The following is an 18,326-nucleotide window of genomic DNA, read 5'->3' as shown; positions in this document are numbered from 1 at the left end:
ATATACAGGTTACTGAGCAAGGTTTGATATCTTTATTAAGAAGGTATGACAAATTGATAGTAACATCCAACCAGAACTGCTTGACAAGAGGACAGTACCACAACAAGTACATCAGCGTACCCTCTACTTCACAACCATGCCAACACAATTTGGATAATGACTTTTGCTTTTTTGAATTTGGAAGCAGTAGCGAGCCTTACTAAGGAGACTCAAGACTAGCCGTCGCGATTGAGATTTGTTAAATTTTAGTGAAAGGTGCCAGGTTGTTGACGTGCATCACACACAGTTCATGAGATTTTAAACTTTTTTTTTTTTTTTTTTTTTAATTCAGTGTATAGGCTACACATTTATACAAGTGGAAAATGAAAGCATTGCTTTAGGGCTTCAACAATGATAATTGAAAATGTTAAAAATAACTTTCCATACATTTTTTGTCAGAGCCACAGGGAGCCACTGGAGAAAGGCTGAGGAGCTGCATGTGGCTCCTGAACTGCAGGTTGTCTACCCCAGAGTTAGCATGTTAGCATGTTTCTGCTCAAAATCAACTTTTATTTACATTTCTTGAAAAATATGGCAGATTTCTCTTACATTCATCACACCAAACACTGCTTTAAAAGTATCATTTAAGCTAAATACTCAATTCTGAAAGTGTCAATAAAAGCTTTGTCAAACACGTGTAACATGTTATTTCTTAATCCTGTCGTTTATAACTGGAACATGGAAGCCTGACAGGTTCTGGCTCGATGTTGAGGAGCTGTGTCACAGAGATGAGGCAGGTTTACTCCTGCAGCTGATGGAGAAGTGCTGTAACCGCCATGATGCTCTCTGTGTCTTCCCCTGCCTCTTCCCCCCATACAAACACACGCACAAATCAGCCAAACAGTCACTGTATTGTTTAGTGAAAATGGGTTGTTGCCCAGGCTGAAAGAGGGCCACTGCATGCAAGATTGAGGGGCTGAAAGTTTGTCAGAATGAGAGGATTAACAGCTTTGTTGTAGAAGAAGCTGTGTGATGAAGATACTCCAGCCTCTGGTAGATAGGCATATGAGTGGATGATATATCCAGCATGTGTGTGTTTATACAAAATGCATTACATGAATTTAAGGATCAAAACGCAGCTGGGGAACAAAATAGCCGAGCTGATGAAGTAGCGTGTCATCCCGTGGTGAAAGCAAAGCCAAGAGGCATGTGTCATCTTCATCAGGGAGAAACCAGTTTGGACTGGTATTTATAATTGAATGTAGCCGCAGTCATGCTGTTAATTTTTAAAAATGTGCTTTAATCTGTGAGTCTTTTGATTGGTGGAGACGGCGCCTCGGGGTGACGACGCACTCCTTCCATGGGGCGGAGGGGGTAGCCCATGTGACACTCAGCAGCACCAACCACAATGAGGCCACCGTCAGGTCGTCCTCAATCCAGTTTAGGTAACAGCTATCTGCTTTTGCACATTACTCCCTGTACCTTCCACTTTATTTGCTTGACATTATGTCTTTATTTCTCTTTTCTGTTCCGTACATTATGTCTTTTTTGTGGTTCTCTTATAACTAACTCTTTAACTACATCACTTGTTCCTGCTCCTGGACTAAATAGGTATATCATTCCCAGCATTTGTTTACTGGATTTGTAGACTGGATTATTGGATTAGGGGGTCAGATAGTGTCTTACTTGAATTCTTCAGGTCTTGTCTGTTATTTTTACAAGTCCTCTTTCCAAATAGCGACACATCTTTGTGGCTACTCTGCTTTACATTTAAAGTCAAAAATACATATTTTTCCTCTCAGCTGTAGTGCTGTTTATCAGTCTAGATTGTTTTGGTGTGAGTTGCCGAGTGCTGGAGATATGATGGCACTGGGCTTGTGGTGCTCAATTCGCCAAAAAAATACCATATCATGACCCCGAGGTCCGTACTACAAAGCCAGCTCAACTAACCCAGGATATGTTTTGGTCATCCAGCTTCACTAACTGTAACACTGGTCATCTGGATAACCAGCATCACAAAGCTGATTATAAATTCACTCAGTCAACTCTGTTTTTTTTTTATCCAGCCATGAGCGCATTCATGTGAAAGAGGCAGGTTTGTTGATTACGAGCGACATCATCAGAACCATCAGTCAAGTACATCACATGATACAAGATGAGATGGTGATGATGGGGGGCGGCAGTAGCTCAGTCCATAGGGACGTGGGTTGGGAACTGGAGGGTCGCCGGTTCAAGTCCCCGTCCAGACCAAATGCGGAGCGTGGACTGGTGGCTGGAGAGGTGCCAGTTCACCTCCTGGGCACTCCCGGGGTGCCCTTGAGCAAGGCATTGAACTCCCCCACTGCTCAGGGTGCCTGGTAAATAAAGTTTAAAATATAAAAGAGAAATATACAGGAATGAAATAAAAATATAAAAATTGCAGGAGTAAAGAAAGTGAGGTAGAGGTTGTAGAAAATGTGGGGTGCTCAGGGTTATCCATGATGGATAAGTTGATAAGTTTATTCAGTCCGATGCTGCTCCCCCAAAAGACTACAGCAAAGTAAAGTGCACTGGCTACAACAGACTGGTAGAAGATCTCCAACTTCTTGCTGCACACATTGAAAGATCTCCTTCTTGTACACAGCGTCAGTGTTGGCCTTCCAGTTCAGTCTGTTGTCTATGTGGATGCCGAGGTACATGTAGTCCTCGACCATGCTGATGTCCTCCCCCTGTATGCTCAGGGGTTGAGAAGCTGTTCTCATCCTTCTGAAGTCAATCACCATCTCCCTGGTCTTGGCCACGTTCAGTATCAGGTGATTTCTCCCAACCCACTCCACAAAATCATTCACCAGTGCTTTGTAGTCCTGCTGTCCATCACTTATACACCCAACCACTGCAGAGCCGTCAGAGAACTTCTACAGCTGGCATGACCCAGAGTCACACTGAAGGTCTGTGGTGTATAAGGTGAAAAGGAAAGGAGACAGAAACGGCCGCTGTGGAGCTCCTGTGCTTCTAAGCACCATGTCAGACAGGACACTGCCCAATCACCTGCAGCTTCTCCCTCAGTAGCAGTGGCTGGATGGTGCTGAGTGCACTGGAGAGATCAAAGAATGTGATTCTCACAGCACGGCAGGATCCATCCAGGTGTGAGTGAGTGAGCTGAAGCAGGTAGATGATGGCGTCATCCACTCCCAGATGAGGCTGGTAGGCAAACTGCAGAGGGTCGAGGGACGATTTCACCTGCGGTCTCTGTGGTCTCAGGTGGGCCAAGACCAGCCTCTCCAGCACCATCGTTGAGGCCAGATGGATGATGAAACTACTCTGAGTATTCCAAATAAAAATAATTAAAAGTAATGCCAGACTGCTTCTGCAAAGAGTGGAAAACTAATGACTGTTGACGTCTATCTGACCAAAATGTAGCATTTATAATCACAGGAGCTGATTAACAGTGTGTGGATTGTTCTCTGTCTTTTTATTCCAAAAGTTGTCACATAGGCGTGTCATATTATTCTGAGTGACAGTGATGGAGTTAGTGTAAAATCTGCCACACTGTCAGCTATCACTCCGGGCACAAAATAAACTTTGTACAATTAAAATGCTGCTTAAATCATCATCATGTGTTTAGTGTTGGAAACAATCTCTCTGTTTGTTAGAGGCTCTGTTTTAAAAACCAGAGTGGAAATACAGAGCCTGACATGGAATTATTCTGCTCACCTATAAATAGACTGTATATAATCTTTTTACCTGTAACTCTGGATTTTTGTCTTTGGATACTTTTTTTTCCAGTGCTCTGATTGGTCAGAGGTCAGGATGTTGACAGGTTGTGATCTGATACTCTGAAGTAACCTGCTCTGCAGCAGGTTAGTTGTTCAGCATAAGTTACCACAGTGATTTATCTTGGTAAAAAGTGAACTAGCTTCATAGCTAACCTTAAAGTTACCCCACTAACCCCAAATCCTGCTTCGTAGTACAGGCCTCTGGTCACTCAGGATAAGGCCCGTTTCCACTGAAGAAGTTCCTGGTACTATTTGGGGGGCAGGAACTACTACAGGAATGTCCTCTCGCTCGGCCCTCTCAACCGCCGTGTCTCCACTGAGAGAGCGGAGTAGGAGTAAGGTTCCTGTAAAGTTACCGGGCTCTGTATGTGACATAATCGTTTCGCGACCATTTTGACCGGGGCGACATAGGGGCGTAGGGACACTGTTAGCCGTTAGCGGTATCTGTAATAACTCTGGTCATGGTCCGTGAAAAAAATATTTTTTCCAGCGGATGTCTTAGTTACAACATGATTGAGCTAACTGGAGTAGTTTCATGTTGTATCCGACAATGGGAGGCTTTTAAGAGATGACGTCCTGATGTTAGCTTTGCTGCTGCTGTTAGCTGTCCCTGTCAGCTGATGCTTTCTAGACATCGTGACTTCCCGTAACTGAATAAATACCACACATAGCAACACAAAACTGCTTTGCTAGCTCAATCATGTTGTAACTAAGATATCCGCTGGAAAAATATTTTTTTCACGGACCGTGACCAGAGTTATTACAGACACCACTAACAGCTAACGGTTAGCCTAGCTAAACTACGATAACCATGTTGTTAATTACAAAACGTCACATCCCGCCTTGAGTATATCCAATCAGCACCAAGTAATCCCCAAGCCCCAGCCAGAAGTTTCTCGGGACTGTTCTGAGTACCTACTCCGAGGCAGGGACTTGTTTAGCCCCTGTAAAAGTCCTGGAACTCTGTCCTTTGGGGGTGGTTCCTGCGGTGGAGACACGCACCAACGGCCCAGGCCCCGTAAATTTACCCCGAAGTTCCTGCGGTGGAAACGGGCCTATAATCCACAAACCTTATTGTGAGCAGATTCATGTAGGAACTATTTTCTCTCTACCGAACTACACTCGCCAACTGCACTCTGCAGAAGGAAGTGTGCATCTACTCATGGACGAGAGGCTCGTGCTCGTGACAGCGCAAGATGTAAACATTAATGGCGTCCTCCTTGGCTGAGCTGTAACATTTGTTAGCTCAGTGATGCTAGCTGAGGTAACAGATGCACCCTTCCTTCAGTGTAATGACACAGTTGGTGGGTGTAGTTCAGTGGAGCGAAAGTAGTTCCTACATAAAACTGCACACAACATGGTCTGTGGATTATCTTGAATAACTGGGTCATGATTTTTAGAAAAAGACATGCTGTTGAGGTTTTTTTTAAATTTTTTTTTTTTAAATGTTTTTAGTGCCATCTTGTTCCATAATATTGGACAGAAGGCAGACATCTTTACAGCCGAAATAGGGTGAACTGTCCCTTTTAGATCAGACCCAACTAATGTGGCCAGCTTTAGCTTTTTTCTCTTCATGCTTTCATATTTTAAGATTGTTGTCCATACCCACGCTATATACTTCATGTGATTACTTAGTGTCTCATCATGAAGGTGAATGAGAACCTTAAATCAGCTCTGCAATACTTGAGTTACATTTTACCAAAACTTCAATGTGTCTCTATGACTTGGAGAAACCCTTCTACTTAACGAACTATGCTTTTGATCCATTCTTCCTCTGCACCGTATGGTGGTGGGGTGACCTCATGGCTCCATCGACCGTCTGTTCCCAGTCCTTCTGCTCCTGAACGACACCTGCTTTGACAGTTTGCTGCTCAAAATTCACGTAATGAAATATCTCTACCTACATCTTCCTTCTGGTTAACTCTCTTAACTTTTGGAATGTTTTAATCCCATTACAACCTGAAACAAGAGGGGGTTTTTTAGTGGATGGGGTGAGTGTGGGGGATGAGAGGAGGAGGTTGGGTAGTGGGTAGTGGGGGTTGCAGGGTCTATGTGCAGAGCAAGTATGAGAGTCCCTTTGTATCCCGGTGAAGCTACAGGCCAGGCAGTTATGGGTAAGGCTCCCTCAATGCCCCTGTTTCCCTCCTCCCCTAGCTCCCCTTCAATGGCCCTCTTTGTCTTTCCAAAGTATCACACAGCCGATTAAAGAGAGGGAATTAGGAGTCAGGCTTAACCCGCGACACAGAGAAACACACACACATACATGCACACTGAAATATGCATATAGGCACGCATAACCAATCTTACCCTCATCTGGGGCTGGATTAGTTCAAGTTCAGTCTGAGGAAACTTGCAGTTACAGTAGACGGCTACATGAATGTACATCTGATGCGTGCTGCTTTTGAAACATACCGTCCCCACTCATACACCACCTGCATCATCACTCATATTCACCTCACCTTTGCGAACGGTTGTAGATTGCTGTAGCTGTGAGTCCCAACCAGGGAAAGTGAATTATCCTTTAGTTATGCAGAGACACTAGATGCCATAAAGACATGTTTTTGTTGATGAGTTTTTATCAGCCTCATAAAACAGGAGCATTTTGTTGATGACTGAGATGAGCTGTTTATTAGTTTCATCATTTGTTTCCTCATAAAAATATTCCAAGAGCCGGACTTGTATCAAAGCAGAAATAATAGAGCTTTATTTCAAGTGAGCGCAAAAGGTCATTAGTCATCATCACATGTTTAGGCTTTCGCTCCTGCTGTTATTAAGAAGTCGTGTTGCCGTGCTGTGCTGGCAACAGTTATACAAGAAAGAAAAACAAAAAATGAAATACTAAAATGGCAGTAACAGTCAACAGTTGTCCTCATAATGGAGAGAAACAATTCAACAGCGCACACAAACATGAAACAAATATAAATAGGAGATGTAAAATTCATAGCAACGTTACACATAATTCACACATAGCAACAAAGATGTAACGTGGCCTCTTGTGCTCGAGGTCAATGGTTAAATACAAACAGACATTAAGCTTCCATGGACTGTGAATTAAAACAAGCAGTGATGCATGCATATTGTCTGGATCTGTGTCCAGTAGTGATAAAGAATATTTGAGTGATACACACATATATATATATATATATATATATATATATATATATATAAAAACAAAGCATGTGGAGAATAAGATATTCAAAATACAGTTCTGTTTTGGAGACGAGGAAACGCAGTAGACTACGGATACCAAACAGAGATAAACATAATGTGTAAAACAGTTTAACTAATAGTCCACAACGCTGGGAAAGGCACAAACATAACAGATAAAATGCTTCTCTGTTTCATGCATGAATAGCAGGTATTGTTAAGGACCAGGCACATTTTGAGTTTAATATAAGGCTGTGTTAAAACATATTATCTCCAGGAAGCTTTGCTCGCTCAATCTCTGGCAACTGTTTCTCAGTATTGGCATCTCCCACATTAAAACTGTCCCCAAAATGCTTCTTTTTTAAAAGTTACACAACTACAATCAAAAGATCTGACATTTCACGTTGAATACTGTTCTATATACACATTTTGAATGATATTAAAAAGGAAAAGAAAAGGCAGTGGTGCAGATTTTTAGTGGAGAAAGTAACGGCAAAAAGCATTAATACAGTCAATGGTTAAAACAATGAAAAAGCTTCTATATGTATTCTATGACATGTTGCAACCATGGAAAGCAAAAATGGATTATGCAAGTACGCTGAGCAAAAATATAAACCCAACACTTTTGTTTTTGATCCCATTTTTCGAGTTTCTATTTCTTTTCCCATGCACACAAAAGGCTAAGGCTTTCTTAAATTTTGCTCACAAATTCTGTGTCAGTGAGCAGTTTGCCAACAAAGTCCATCCACCTGACAGGTGTGGCATATTAACATACTGATTAAACAGCATCATTAGCACACAGGTGTGCCTTGTGAGGCTCACAATAACACTCTAAACACTCTAGAACGTGTACATTTATCACATAACACAATGCCACAGATGTTGCAAGTTTTGAGGGAGAGTGCTGTTGGCATGCCGACTGCAGGAACGTCCACCACAGCTGTTGCCTGCGAGTTGAATGTTAATTTTACCACCATAAACCGTCTTCATTGTCATGTGCGAGAATTTGGCAGTACATCCAATCAGCCTCACAACTGCAGATCATGTGTAACCCAACCCGGCAACACATTGTCACCCCGACCTCGTAACATATCTGCTTGGTTGTGGACTTTTCTTTTCAGATATGGGTGTATCTGTTGTTGATGTTGTGGGACGCCGTGTCAACTTTAGCCTGTTATATGCATTGTGTCTTTTCAAAATACACTTCCATTTTCGCAGGAAATATTCCATTTGCATACAGTCTCTTTCAAAATAAATGTACTATGTCAGTGCAGCATTGAGATTTAACGTTTTTTTTTTTTTTTTTTTTTTCCTTTCAAATTTCACGTGGTTATATTTTGCCAACACACATACACATGGTTAGGTTTAGAAAAAATATAACAGGGATTGGCTTTACATTCATACGGGAAGCAAACTCTGGGCAACCAGGTGAAAGTCAGTGACTGTTGGACCCATCCACCACCCCTTCCGCCTGCCCTGTTCGAACTTTTCTTCCCCTTAACTTTAATTGTCGTCCCACTGCATTTCCTCCTGATGCCATCAGGTGCCATTACACACTGATGGTACTCAGTGGCATGTCATGCCGACATGACAGGACGGCTTTTTCTATTGGTATCTGATGCAGAAGTCACTACCCAAATGCCAGTATTCGACAATTGCTACAAATTGCTACACAAACCGTCAGAAGCTGTCTCAGGGAAGCTCATCTCAGTGGCTGTGCTGAAATGATCTTGATGTGAAGGTCCTGGACTGGCTCACTGGGCCGGTTGGATGTACTGCCAAATTCTTGGAAACAACATTGGAGACTGCTTATGTTCGGCTTATTGTTTCATCCGTGCAGTCAGCGTGTGATCAAACTGCACATTTTAGAGTGGCTTTTTATTGTGAGCAGCTCAAGACAACAGCTGTGTAATAACCATCCTGTTTAATCAGCACTTTGATATGCCACGCTTGTCTCGTGGGTGGATTAAGTTGGCGAAATGCTCACTAAAATAGATTTAAGGAGAGCCTTTTAGAGAACTAAACCTTTTGTGTGTGTAGCAAAAAGTATAAGATTTTTTATTGTAACTCGTGAAAAATGGAAGCAAAAACAAAAGTGCTGCATTTATATTTGTTCAGCATTGTCTTTTGTCATGAATGTTCTTCATGAATGCGTCAGATATTAATGAAACTCATCACACTCATCAGTGCCATTGTGGAAAAAAATAAGGCGAAAGTAGCTTTTGACACCAGTATGTTTCAGTCACATTGGAAAAATGTTGACAGCTAAGAGAAAACTATTTAGCTACAAAATGTAAGGTAGTTTTGAGTGTCACGTTGGGAGAAACATCAGTTTCTGTTCTGCAAGTTTTGGTCTCAAAACTTTGGTCATTTTACAAATCTTCATCAATAAATGTACATTTGTAATTTCAAGTACATCGTTCAAACTATCCTGATAATAGTCAGTCATCATGAAAATAATATTTTTTTTTGACTTAATATACAATTAACAAAACTTCAGCAGAGTTTTATGGCATTTTTCTTCCATGCACGTTAATTGTGTGTACAAAAGGCATGTTAAATGAACACAGCATAATCATTTGAATAGGGTCAAATGTACCAACAGAATGACATCAGTAATTGTTGCATTGATTTCCAAAAGCAATACAAAACTAACATCTGTTTGATAAAAGGTCAATCTTGCCTGAGAAGTGAATGGGCCACAGCCAAATAGTTTGGCACTCCGTTCTTCTATTACAGTACTCCCCATTTCATATATAATGAATTTGGCTCCGTCTCAGTCACACCCTTCACAATACAGATCAAAGTCTTGCTAATTATCAGTGTGTACCATGTTCTCTGGTGCCACTGACCCCTTGTGGATTCTTGGGGAGGACTGTGGACTACAAGGTGTCTCCTCTGATATACATGGAGTCACCAAACTGACAGGGATATGATCCTTTTCCACTTATGAACACTGCCAATTATGCTGTTTAGAGCGCCAGAGGCTTGGCTGCTGTGAATCTAACCTGAACTCTGTGATGGTGGGTGCAATGTAATACATTCTCTCACTACTACACTGAGTGCCCCAAATAATCAACCACGCTTCAAAAGCACCACGCTCCAAGCTCATCCTTGGGCTGTGACAGCGCTTCTGCATCTGGGCGAGAGCAGTACGGGGTTTCTCCCCTCCTGTCTCCCCTGCCGACTCTCCCAGTGCCTGCCCAATCCCCCCAGCCCAGACCACTTTCACCACTGATACCACCAACACTGCTGTTGTAGCTGCTGCTCCTCGGGTCTGACATGGGGGCTGAACCTGCACCAGTGCCCTCTGGTCTCGTTGTCTGTCATGGCCGCGACAGTGTCGTGTAGATGGGTTGTTCCCAGTGTGTGGGGCTGTGTGACTGCGGTACGCTGGCTGGGTCAGTGATGGCAGTGTACAGGGGCCTCTGGGAGGGCCCCATGTAAGAGAAGGCAGAGTACAGCCCCGAGGCCTGACTGGAGTGGGCGTAGTATGACCCTGAGGCCTGGTGGTCAGCATATTCAGCAAACTGAGCCCTGGAGGCTAGTGAGGGGAAGGCAGAGCTGTAGTGAGGGAGGCTGAGGGGAGCGTAGGTGACATGGGAACCTACTGAGGCTCCCTCTGTGAAGTGACCCCCAGCACCTCCAGCCTCACTCTTGATCTGGGCCTTGGAAGGGTCTGAGCCCAGAGGGGGGCCGTGATGTTGCAGCGGCTGCTGCTGCTTAGAGAGCCAGGCTGCGGAGTGTCCACTGGCTGCTGCCAGAGCTGAGGATATGCCGTAGGTGTACGGAGAGACAGGCGAAGTCGTTGCAGCTGCTCCTGCCCCAGCACTCTGCCCAACCCCTGGGTGTCCATTAGGTGGAAGGTACTGGTCAAACTCATTGACATCAAAAGACTCCATGTTTGCCATCACCTCGTGGCTCATCTCACCAATGTCCACATTACCAAAGTCGATGTGAGGTTTGCCAGATCCCGGAGCACCTGAGCTCCCCTCTGCTCCCATTGCACCACGGGAGCCCCCATTCCCAACACCCTCTCGCTTTCCATCCCCTGCCTTCCCAGACTGAGGCTCGGTCTTGGGAGTGGTAGGAGGTGTAGGAGGACTGTGACTCTGACCTGTAAAGACACAAGAAAACATGTGGTTACAGTAATTTTCTTGGCACACTCAAGCAATTCTCTGTGTGCCACACTGTCTAGTTTTATCTACACTGGTCTAACAGTGCGACAGGGATGCTATCAGTAACGTCGTGGCAGGGAGCCTGCAGCCCACCTGCAGCAAGAGGGTGGTGCCCATCTGCCAGAGGTGACCCGGCTCCCCCACTCAGGGCCACATCCAGCTGGAGGCCCTTGTAGTGAGGTTGGCTGTGGGTGACCTCACCCTCCGAATGGCCATCGGCCTCACTTCCTGATCCAGAACCCGGCTTTCCACTCTTGCGGCGTCTTGGCTGGTATTTGTAGTCAGGGTAGTCCTTCTTGTGCTGCTTCCGCAGCCTCTCTGCCTCCTCGATGAAGGGTCGCTTGTCACTCTCATTAAGAAGCCTTAGATAAAAAGGGAAGATGGAAGGTAGATTGGGTTGTTTAAAGTATGAAGAAGAGAAGTCCCAGCACTCAATAAGAATTAAGCCACAATGTTGGCTTTTAGCTGCGATATATATTCTACAAGGTCATCCAAAAGTGAGGAAATGTTGGGAACTTTTCTTTTGGTGTAGGGAATCTGAAAACATTTAAAGTATATGTAAATGGTAACATGAAATGCACCTTAAGACGATTTCTTTAAGAGTTCTGGAGGAAGTGAAGGATCTGGAATAACAGGCTTTAAAGAATATCAACATACAGTATATGGGTCAAAATTATTTTCACAGATATGCTTGGCAACACGTTTTCCACAAATAAGTTTAGTCCATTTTAGCGCATATTGATACATAGTGCTTTATTTTGTGTATGTGCATTCATTGTAATGCCTGCCAGGGGCATTTGACTGCTGCTAGACAGTAATGAAATAAAACAGGCCAAAGATGCATCCTGTCTGCAAACATGAAACCGAGCTCCTTATTACTACTGCTGGCAGGAATGGCATGAGAAACCCCTGACCTTCCTCAACCTCCCTGTTCTTCATGTTTCTGGGCCAATTAACCAATCATGCCTGAGCCCAGGGTCAAGTCTTTATCTAATAAATGCTCAGTCCACACAACGTTAATGAATTTAACTTTTCTGACCTTCTTTTCAGCAAGTAGCGAGTGTTTTGTGTGAGAACACGGACACTGGATGTGTAGTCTGGCAGAACTATGACCGTAAAGAACTGCAGGTGATCGTGAGGCAGCGGTGTTGACGCTCGAGCACTCAGACACAGTTAAAAAGAATCTTGCAAAGCCATACGTTTAAAGGTTAAAAACCTGCATTTCAAACGTGAGCCGAAAGCTTGTGAAAACACCCTCCGTTTCCCTCAGGAGCCATTTACTCCAGGTACATGGCCAGTCTATAAAATTAGCCTGGATTCAGGAACATGTGATCGTGACAAGCTCACAGTAAACACATATATACACTTCTCAGCTGGTGAGCTGTGCGGAAAAATGTCTACTGAGGTACTGTGGCAGTGTCTTAGGGCAACGATGTCTACTAAAAATCATGTTCATATACAGTAAAACTCAATTACAGCAAATAGTTTTAGCAGAAAATATAATACCACACATCAGCTCAGGTGGGGGCATGTTGTCTTGCTTTATTTTCTCAACTGTGCCTTTTGTTCATAAGAAAATAAAGCACATGACTTAAACTAAATGGTCCAGAGAAAAGGGGCAAAGGCTTGTTGCATAATTATCCTAATTTTATAATAAGAAAAAATATCATTGATTAAAAAGAATAATAAAGAAGTAGTGTTTACACAATAACCTACAGTGAGCTTTCACAGTTTTATCTGTAAAAGTACGCAGCATCTTACACCACTTGTCTATCGGCAGCTACGTGAGTGTGCTTGTTCAAGTTGGCCTGAAGCAAGGGCGTAGGTTTTGTGTCAACACTTGGAAGGAAGGTACATTTGAAACGGGGGTTTGCAGTCCTCCCCCAGGATATTTTGAACATCAAACTCTTAATTTCCTGCATTTGGGGAAAATTTTCCTGCATAATTTTTTGCCTTGCATCGATTTATGGTGGAAGTGTCTTTAATTCAAATAAAAATCTTCTGCTACTTGTATGTTTTTATTAGCAGGGACAAATGCACATGTTCTAAATATTGAGAAGGACTTGTCCCCCATGTCCTCCCCAAAATCTACTCCTATTGCCTTAGGTAAAAGATTGATGGTGCACAAAAATGTAAAATTAATAGAAGATTACAGGAGATTGAAATTGAAATTGAGATTGCTTTACCCAGTTGCATTTATTCTTGAAACCCTCAGGCTTGACCATGACACTGACCTTTGCCCTGTGCTAATCTGGAGCTATTTCCCCAAACCCCCACCCTGAAAACAAACCCTGTCCCTTATCTGCAGATTTAGCCTCAACCTTTTTATTTAGTAAAAACAAAGAGCAGTAGGTAGTTACTTCTTTTACTGTCTACACATTTTTGTGTTAGCATGATGACAGTGATCTGACAGCGCTGAACTATCCACATGAAATGGCCTCCTCACCTCCAGAGCTTCCCCAGGGTCTTGCTGAGCTCCGCGTTGTGCAGGTGCGGGTGTTGGTCGGCCAGTTTCCTCCGCGCCGCCTGCGCCCACACCATGAAGGCGTTCATGGGCCTCTTCACGTGCGGCTTGTTCTTGTTTCCGGTGTTCACGCGCACGGGCATGGGCACGAGGGTCCAGTCGTAGCAGTTGAGCACCTGGCTGACTGCATCACGGATTCCTGCCGGGAAGCGGTCGTCCTCATCGTCGGATTTGATGGACGAGCAGCCCGCCGTCGAGTCGTCCAGACTCGTCAGCTGCGGCAGCTGCGGCTGCTGCTGCCCGTGGAGAGGCGAGTCCCCCCCGCCAGTCGCACCGGAGGAATGACCCGGCGACAGAGAGCGACTGTCGTCCGACATCCCCGGGCTGAGCTCAACCTCCGACAAGCTCTGCTCCTCTCTGGACATCCTCCTCCTACACACACACAAGCCACTAGGTGCGCAGAAGATGCAAGGTCTGTTCCTAAACGCTCAGCTCTACCTGTCGGGTCCTTGATGCTGTTAATCCCTACAGTGATGCACGGAGTGTCGGCTGTCTGATCTGTCCCTCTGGGCTCCTTCAAGTTATAATATGAACTGCCAGTCTGTCTCTACTCTCAGCCTCCGTTGCAAAACTCTGTGAGGGTTCCACATTAAAGTTCTTTCCATCCGTGTTGTTGGTATCATAGGCGGCTCAGCGCGCACCTTGGACCCCAGTTTACCTGCTAATGCACAGCTGTCAGCACCAAACTCACCCAGTCTCACTTCCCTCCTGACTTCCCCTTCACTCTCTCCTCCGTTTGTCCCGCGGTTGATATCCAACAGACACGACCTGGAACAGCAGAATGATCAGGAGCGTCAGATCAGCAATGCCTAATCAGGCAACAGATACTTCACCAACACCTGTAGGTGTATTCACTCTATGTCTCAGGTGGAGGAGCTGTTGTCTGTGAGTGTTTTCAATACATGAGGCGAAGTAAAGACCTCACTGTGTGGATCATTCGGGCTTGATTTTGCACAGTGATTTTCTCTCCATCACAGTTATAAAGGCTAAAAGACTGGCCCTGAAGCGATTGTCCCACCCCAGTTTTTCTCAATAAAGTAGTCCCTTTGTGGGGCCATGTCCTCACATTGCCTCCACCTTTAACTACACTATAGCAACCCGTATAAAGATATAAAAAAAGAGAGTCTCCTGTGATTGCTTCAATCTCCAGGAGGGACACATATAAAAATATCACAACGGGAATCCCGTTATGATATTATCACGATACTTAAGTCATGATAAAATATTATTGCGATTTTAAATATATTGCGATGTATTACTTTTTTTCAACTGTAAATTATGTCCCCAAAGGAGAACATCTATTTCATCAAATAAGATAAGTAAGAGGAGTTTTCAGCTCACTTCAGCTATTTTATTTTTTTGCCGCAAAATGTATAGTGGGCTGGAAAAGCATTTGATTTTATTATTCTAGGCTACCTAAAGTTTAATTTGTATTTGTAATATTAATAATTTATATAATTAAAAAATTGATACTTGGCACTGTGTGATGATACGATATTGCCACACACAACAAAGGAATACTAAACACATTTATTTCCAAACAGGTGCGTATAAGAAGGAGGAGAAGAACAAAACTTGTGGAAAAGACTCCTGCACACTCTCTAACTTGCAAAAATAATGACTTTAATTCAACTGCAATGTTCCGGTGACTAGACCTTCATCAGGCAAAAACCTGTTAGACAAAAGTTACAGTGTGCACAGACGAGTATGAGTACGACGAGAAGTTTCATTTCGTGCGTTCATGTGAATTTATTTCTGCGAATTTGTGCGCAAGTTTGCATCAAATTTATGGTGTAAATGTCTCAAATTTCGCCAGAATAAAAATCCTCTGCTTCTTTTATCTGAAATCTACATTTATGTTGAAACTTCACGTGAGTATTGGAGACATTTTCATGTAGGACAACATATAAAGGACTTAATATTCGCTGAAAACTATGTGAGAAACAAAGGTGCATGGGCTAAAATAGTCTCACATGTGTTCATTGCTTCTATTCAATTTTTATTTTCACATACCTGGAACATTAAATCAGTTTTATCAAATGGGTCAAGACTGGGTATAACAGTTCGGATTTTTTTTTCAGAATTAAAATTCACAGAGGTTTCTTTTATTCCTAAAGTGTATAAAGTTCAGTCTTAAAATAAGTCTAGGCTATACATGTTTGCAGAGGTCCAGCTCCATAGCGCCGCGCCTCTGCAGGCCTGCACCCCCACCCCTCCACCCCTTTCCTACTGTTAAAGGTTTAGCAGTTATTCCAAGCTCCCCGGAGAGAGAGTGTTGGAATGATACGAGGCCGCAGCAGCACAGACGTTGGATTTATACCCCGCACTTCTTGGATAAACACGGCCTGGCGCTGGAAATATAAACCTCGTGTGTGCGTGCGCGTCGGTACGGTCCGCGTGTGTGAATTAGACACAGTCTGTTTGTCAAACAGGGGCAGGTCTATCGGCGGGAGCAAAATGTGTCCTTGTTTTGTCTATTAAATCAACACGCCCGCCTCGAACTTTACGTCCGAAATCAGCGAACTTCCTGTGAACCAGCAACGCACAGCGCGTTGGTTTGTTTTCTGCCCCGGTGTCGTGTTGCAGGAAAATTAGCGATCTCGCTCACGTCCAGTGACATTATGAAACAGCATGTCAGTTTTACAGTCTGTGTGTTCATGTGTGGGTTAAGTAGGGGGGGATATACCCACTTAACACTCAGGTTACCTCACCTTTATATTTGGGGAAAATGTTCCGCGCTGTTTTAACGTTTAGCCTAGAAACAAACTATGCATATAGGCTGCTGTAAGTGAGTTTATATAATGATTCTGACAATATATAGGCCTACCAGAGGTAAATTACACATGGTGTCGTGTGACTCTTAATAAACGTTTGACGTATTCTGACAATGTTTAATTAACGTCAGACTGAATGTCAAGAATCGGATCCAGTTCCAGCAGAGGTGCGTAAAGCTTCACCATCTGTCCGAGGCGCATTGATAATGATATTCGCCTGCCACCTGGTCTGCAAGGCCACTTCACAGACTGTCTCCACAGTGTCCCTGCTGCACAGACACAATGCGTAAACATCGTGCGTAAAGACACCAGACGCGCCATTGCGCACACGTTGCCAATGTTTGCTTATCATGTCGATCTTATCAAAGAAAGACAAGAGCAATGATCTTAAAGTGCTTTTAATTCCCTTTAGTCACTGACCACACTGATTATAAAGTATGTTATTTATTTAACAGATTGCACCTCAAATTAGGAACAAACAAGCGAATCACGGACTCAACAGAGAGTCGTCTATCCGCTGGGCACGCTCATCAGTTGTCATTTGATTTTATTATCTGATAATATGTTACATATAAATTGTTTTTGAAACACCCCTCAAATCACGCTTGTTGTTAATTTACATCACTGAGCACATTTACTGTGCGTAATGAATTCCGGCTATGTGAGCTCATTATCGCCGCTTGAGTTGCCAGAGAGTTGGCCTTAATTTGCTTGTTTCTGCGATTAGATTAACAATAGCTCATATATCTGGTAGCATCCAGTCCGCACAGCCCCCAAGAACAACAGTAAATATAGAACAAACCAGCCAAAGATGCACAAAATATGTAAATAAATAGTCCAGACACTGCTTTTTTTTCCATCTGAACCAAAGTCCGTGTCGAGGATAAGGCTTATTTGTTTCTCAGTCTCTTACAACTTCTCAAAACTTTCCCCTTCTTTAAAAAAATGTTTGAGCATTATGCTTTTCTTAGTGCGAAAAGGGTTGTTAATGTCTCCAAGTTAAAAAGAAAAAGCTTGACTTTTAAAATTCTTGTCAAGAAAAACTGTCCAAACAAATGATGGATAACTGAAAACAGGAGCACTTGTAACACTGACACAGTAACAAGGCTATCATTACAAGAATTATCACGATATGGAAAATTATTTTTTATGATAATCATCGCCAAAAAATGTCGGACATTGTGCGTAAAATATGAAAAAACATCTTTTAACGACACGTTTCTCGTGTGGTTCTACAGAAGGACCCGAGTGACTGAAATAACTTGCTAAATTATTAAAGAACGAACAAGTCATCAGTCATTTTGGATCAGTCTGAAACCAACGCCAGAGCTCGCAAACAGTTGTTAATAATCATCAATGCAATGTTAAGATTATTTGATTCTAAAATCACATCTGTAATTCAGAGTCTGGGGTTCTCCTCTCCGATTCCGACTAGAAGAAACAATCAAACCGCAGAGTCAGAGCAGCCCCCAGCAGCAGCAGCAGAGAGGAAAAGAGTTGGAAATGCTAAGCGCCTTACTTCAGTAATGAGAAAAGGAGGTCGCCGGTTTAGCACGAGAATCCGTGAGTTTCCAAAGTGACGCTCGCTCCCGAGCCCCCTCGCTCGCGCTGCCCGAGTATGAATGCCTGCTCTGTGTGTCGGTGCCGGGGCTTAAAGAGCTCCTTGTATGAGGCAGATAGAAAAAAAAGATGCTGGGGAGGACGAGTCTTAAAGGAGCAGTGCGGACGCTGGAGAAGAGAGCTCTGATTGGTTGAAGCAATAATTCTTTCTTTGCAGCGCTCTCGCTCTTTCTTAATATCAAAATGAGAGGAAATTTTAAGTTTGGTGTCCTTAAAATAAGTGGAAGTTAATATATAAGCGTGCGTAATTGTGCGCACCAAATTTTACGCACAGCAAAGTACAAAAGCGTTTCATTTTGTACATGATCTGTTCTGACGATTTCATGTGAAGATGACCATCATTCATACG

At 43.4% G+C, this 18,326-nt stretch overlaps 1 protein-coding gene across 2 annotated transcripts; it reads right to left on the bottom strand.

Moving 5' to 3' along the window:
- Positions 1–6,410: 6,410 nt before the first annotated feature.
- On the bottom strand, positions 6,411–18,021 carry sox10 (SRY-box transcription factor 10). 2 transcript variants are annotated; one of them, XM_049562070.1, is made up of 4 exons: positions 17,877–18,021; positions 13,506–14,351; positions 11,153–11,421; positions 6,411–10,998 (listed from the first exon to the last, which is right to left on the bottom strand). In XM_049562070.1, exons 2-4 carry the CDS (start codon positions 13,946–13,948, stop codon positions 10,208–10,210), a joined length of 1,503 nt encoding a protein of 500 aa, XP_049418027.1. In that variant the 5' UTR covers positions 13,949–14,351; positions 17,877–18,021; the 3' UTR covers positions 6,411–10,207. The 2 variants fall into 2 exon arrangements, with proteins under 2 accessions (XP_049418027.1, XP_049418028.1); XM_049562071.1 differs by having other exon boundaries at positions 11,261–11,421.
- Between the last annotated feature and the right edge of the window lie 305 nt (positions 18,022–18,326).

Source organism: Epinephelus fuscoguttatus, linkage group LG19, assembly GCF_011397635.1.
Source record: "Epinephelus fuscoguttatus linkage group LG19, E.fuscoguttatus.final_Chr_v1".
Taxonomy (NCBI): Eukaryota; Metazoa; Chordata; class Actinopteri; order Perciformes; family Serranidae; genus Epinephelus; species Epinephelus fuscoguttatus.
This window is presented reverse-complemented; position numbering and strand designations above follow the sequence as displayed.

Coding starts and splice junctions, on each gene's coding strand:
- sox10 (XM_049562070.1), bottom strand. CDS start 13,948: ATGTCCAGAGAGGAGCAGAGCTTGTCGGAGGTTGAGCTCAGCCCGGGG. Junction 11,422..13,505: donor ACCCTGGGGAAGCTCTGGAG/GTGAGGAGGCCA, acceptor TTTTTATCTAAG/GCTTCTTAATGAGAGTGACA. Junction 10,999..11,152: donor GCACCACCCTCTTGCTGCAG/GTGGGCTGCAGG, acceptor GTGTCTTTACAG/GTCAGAGTCACAGTCCTCCT.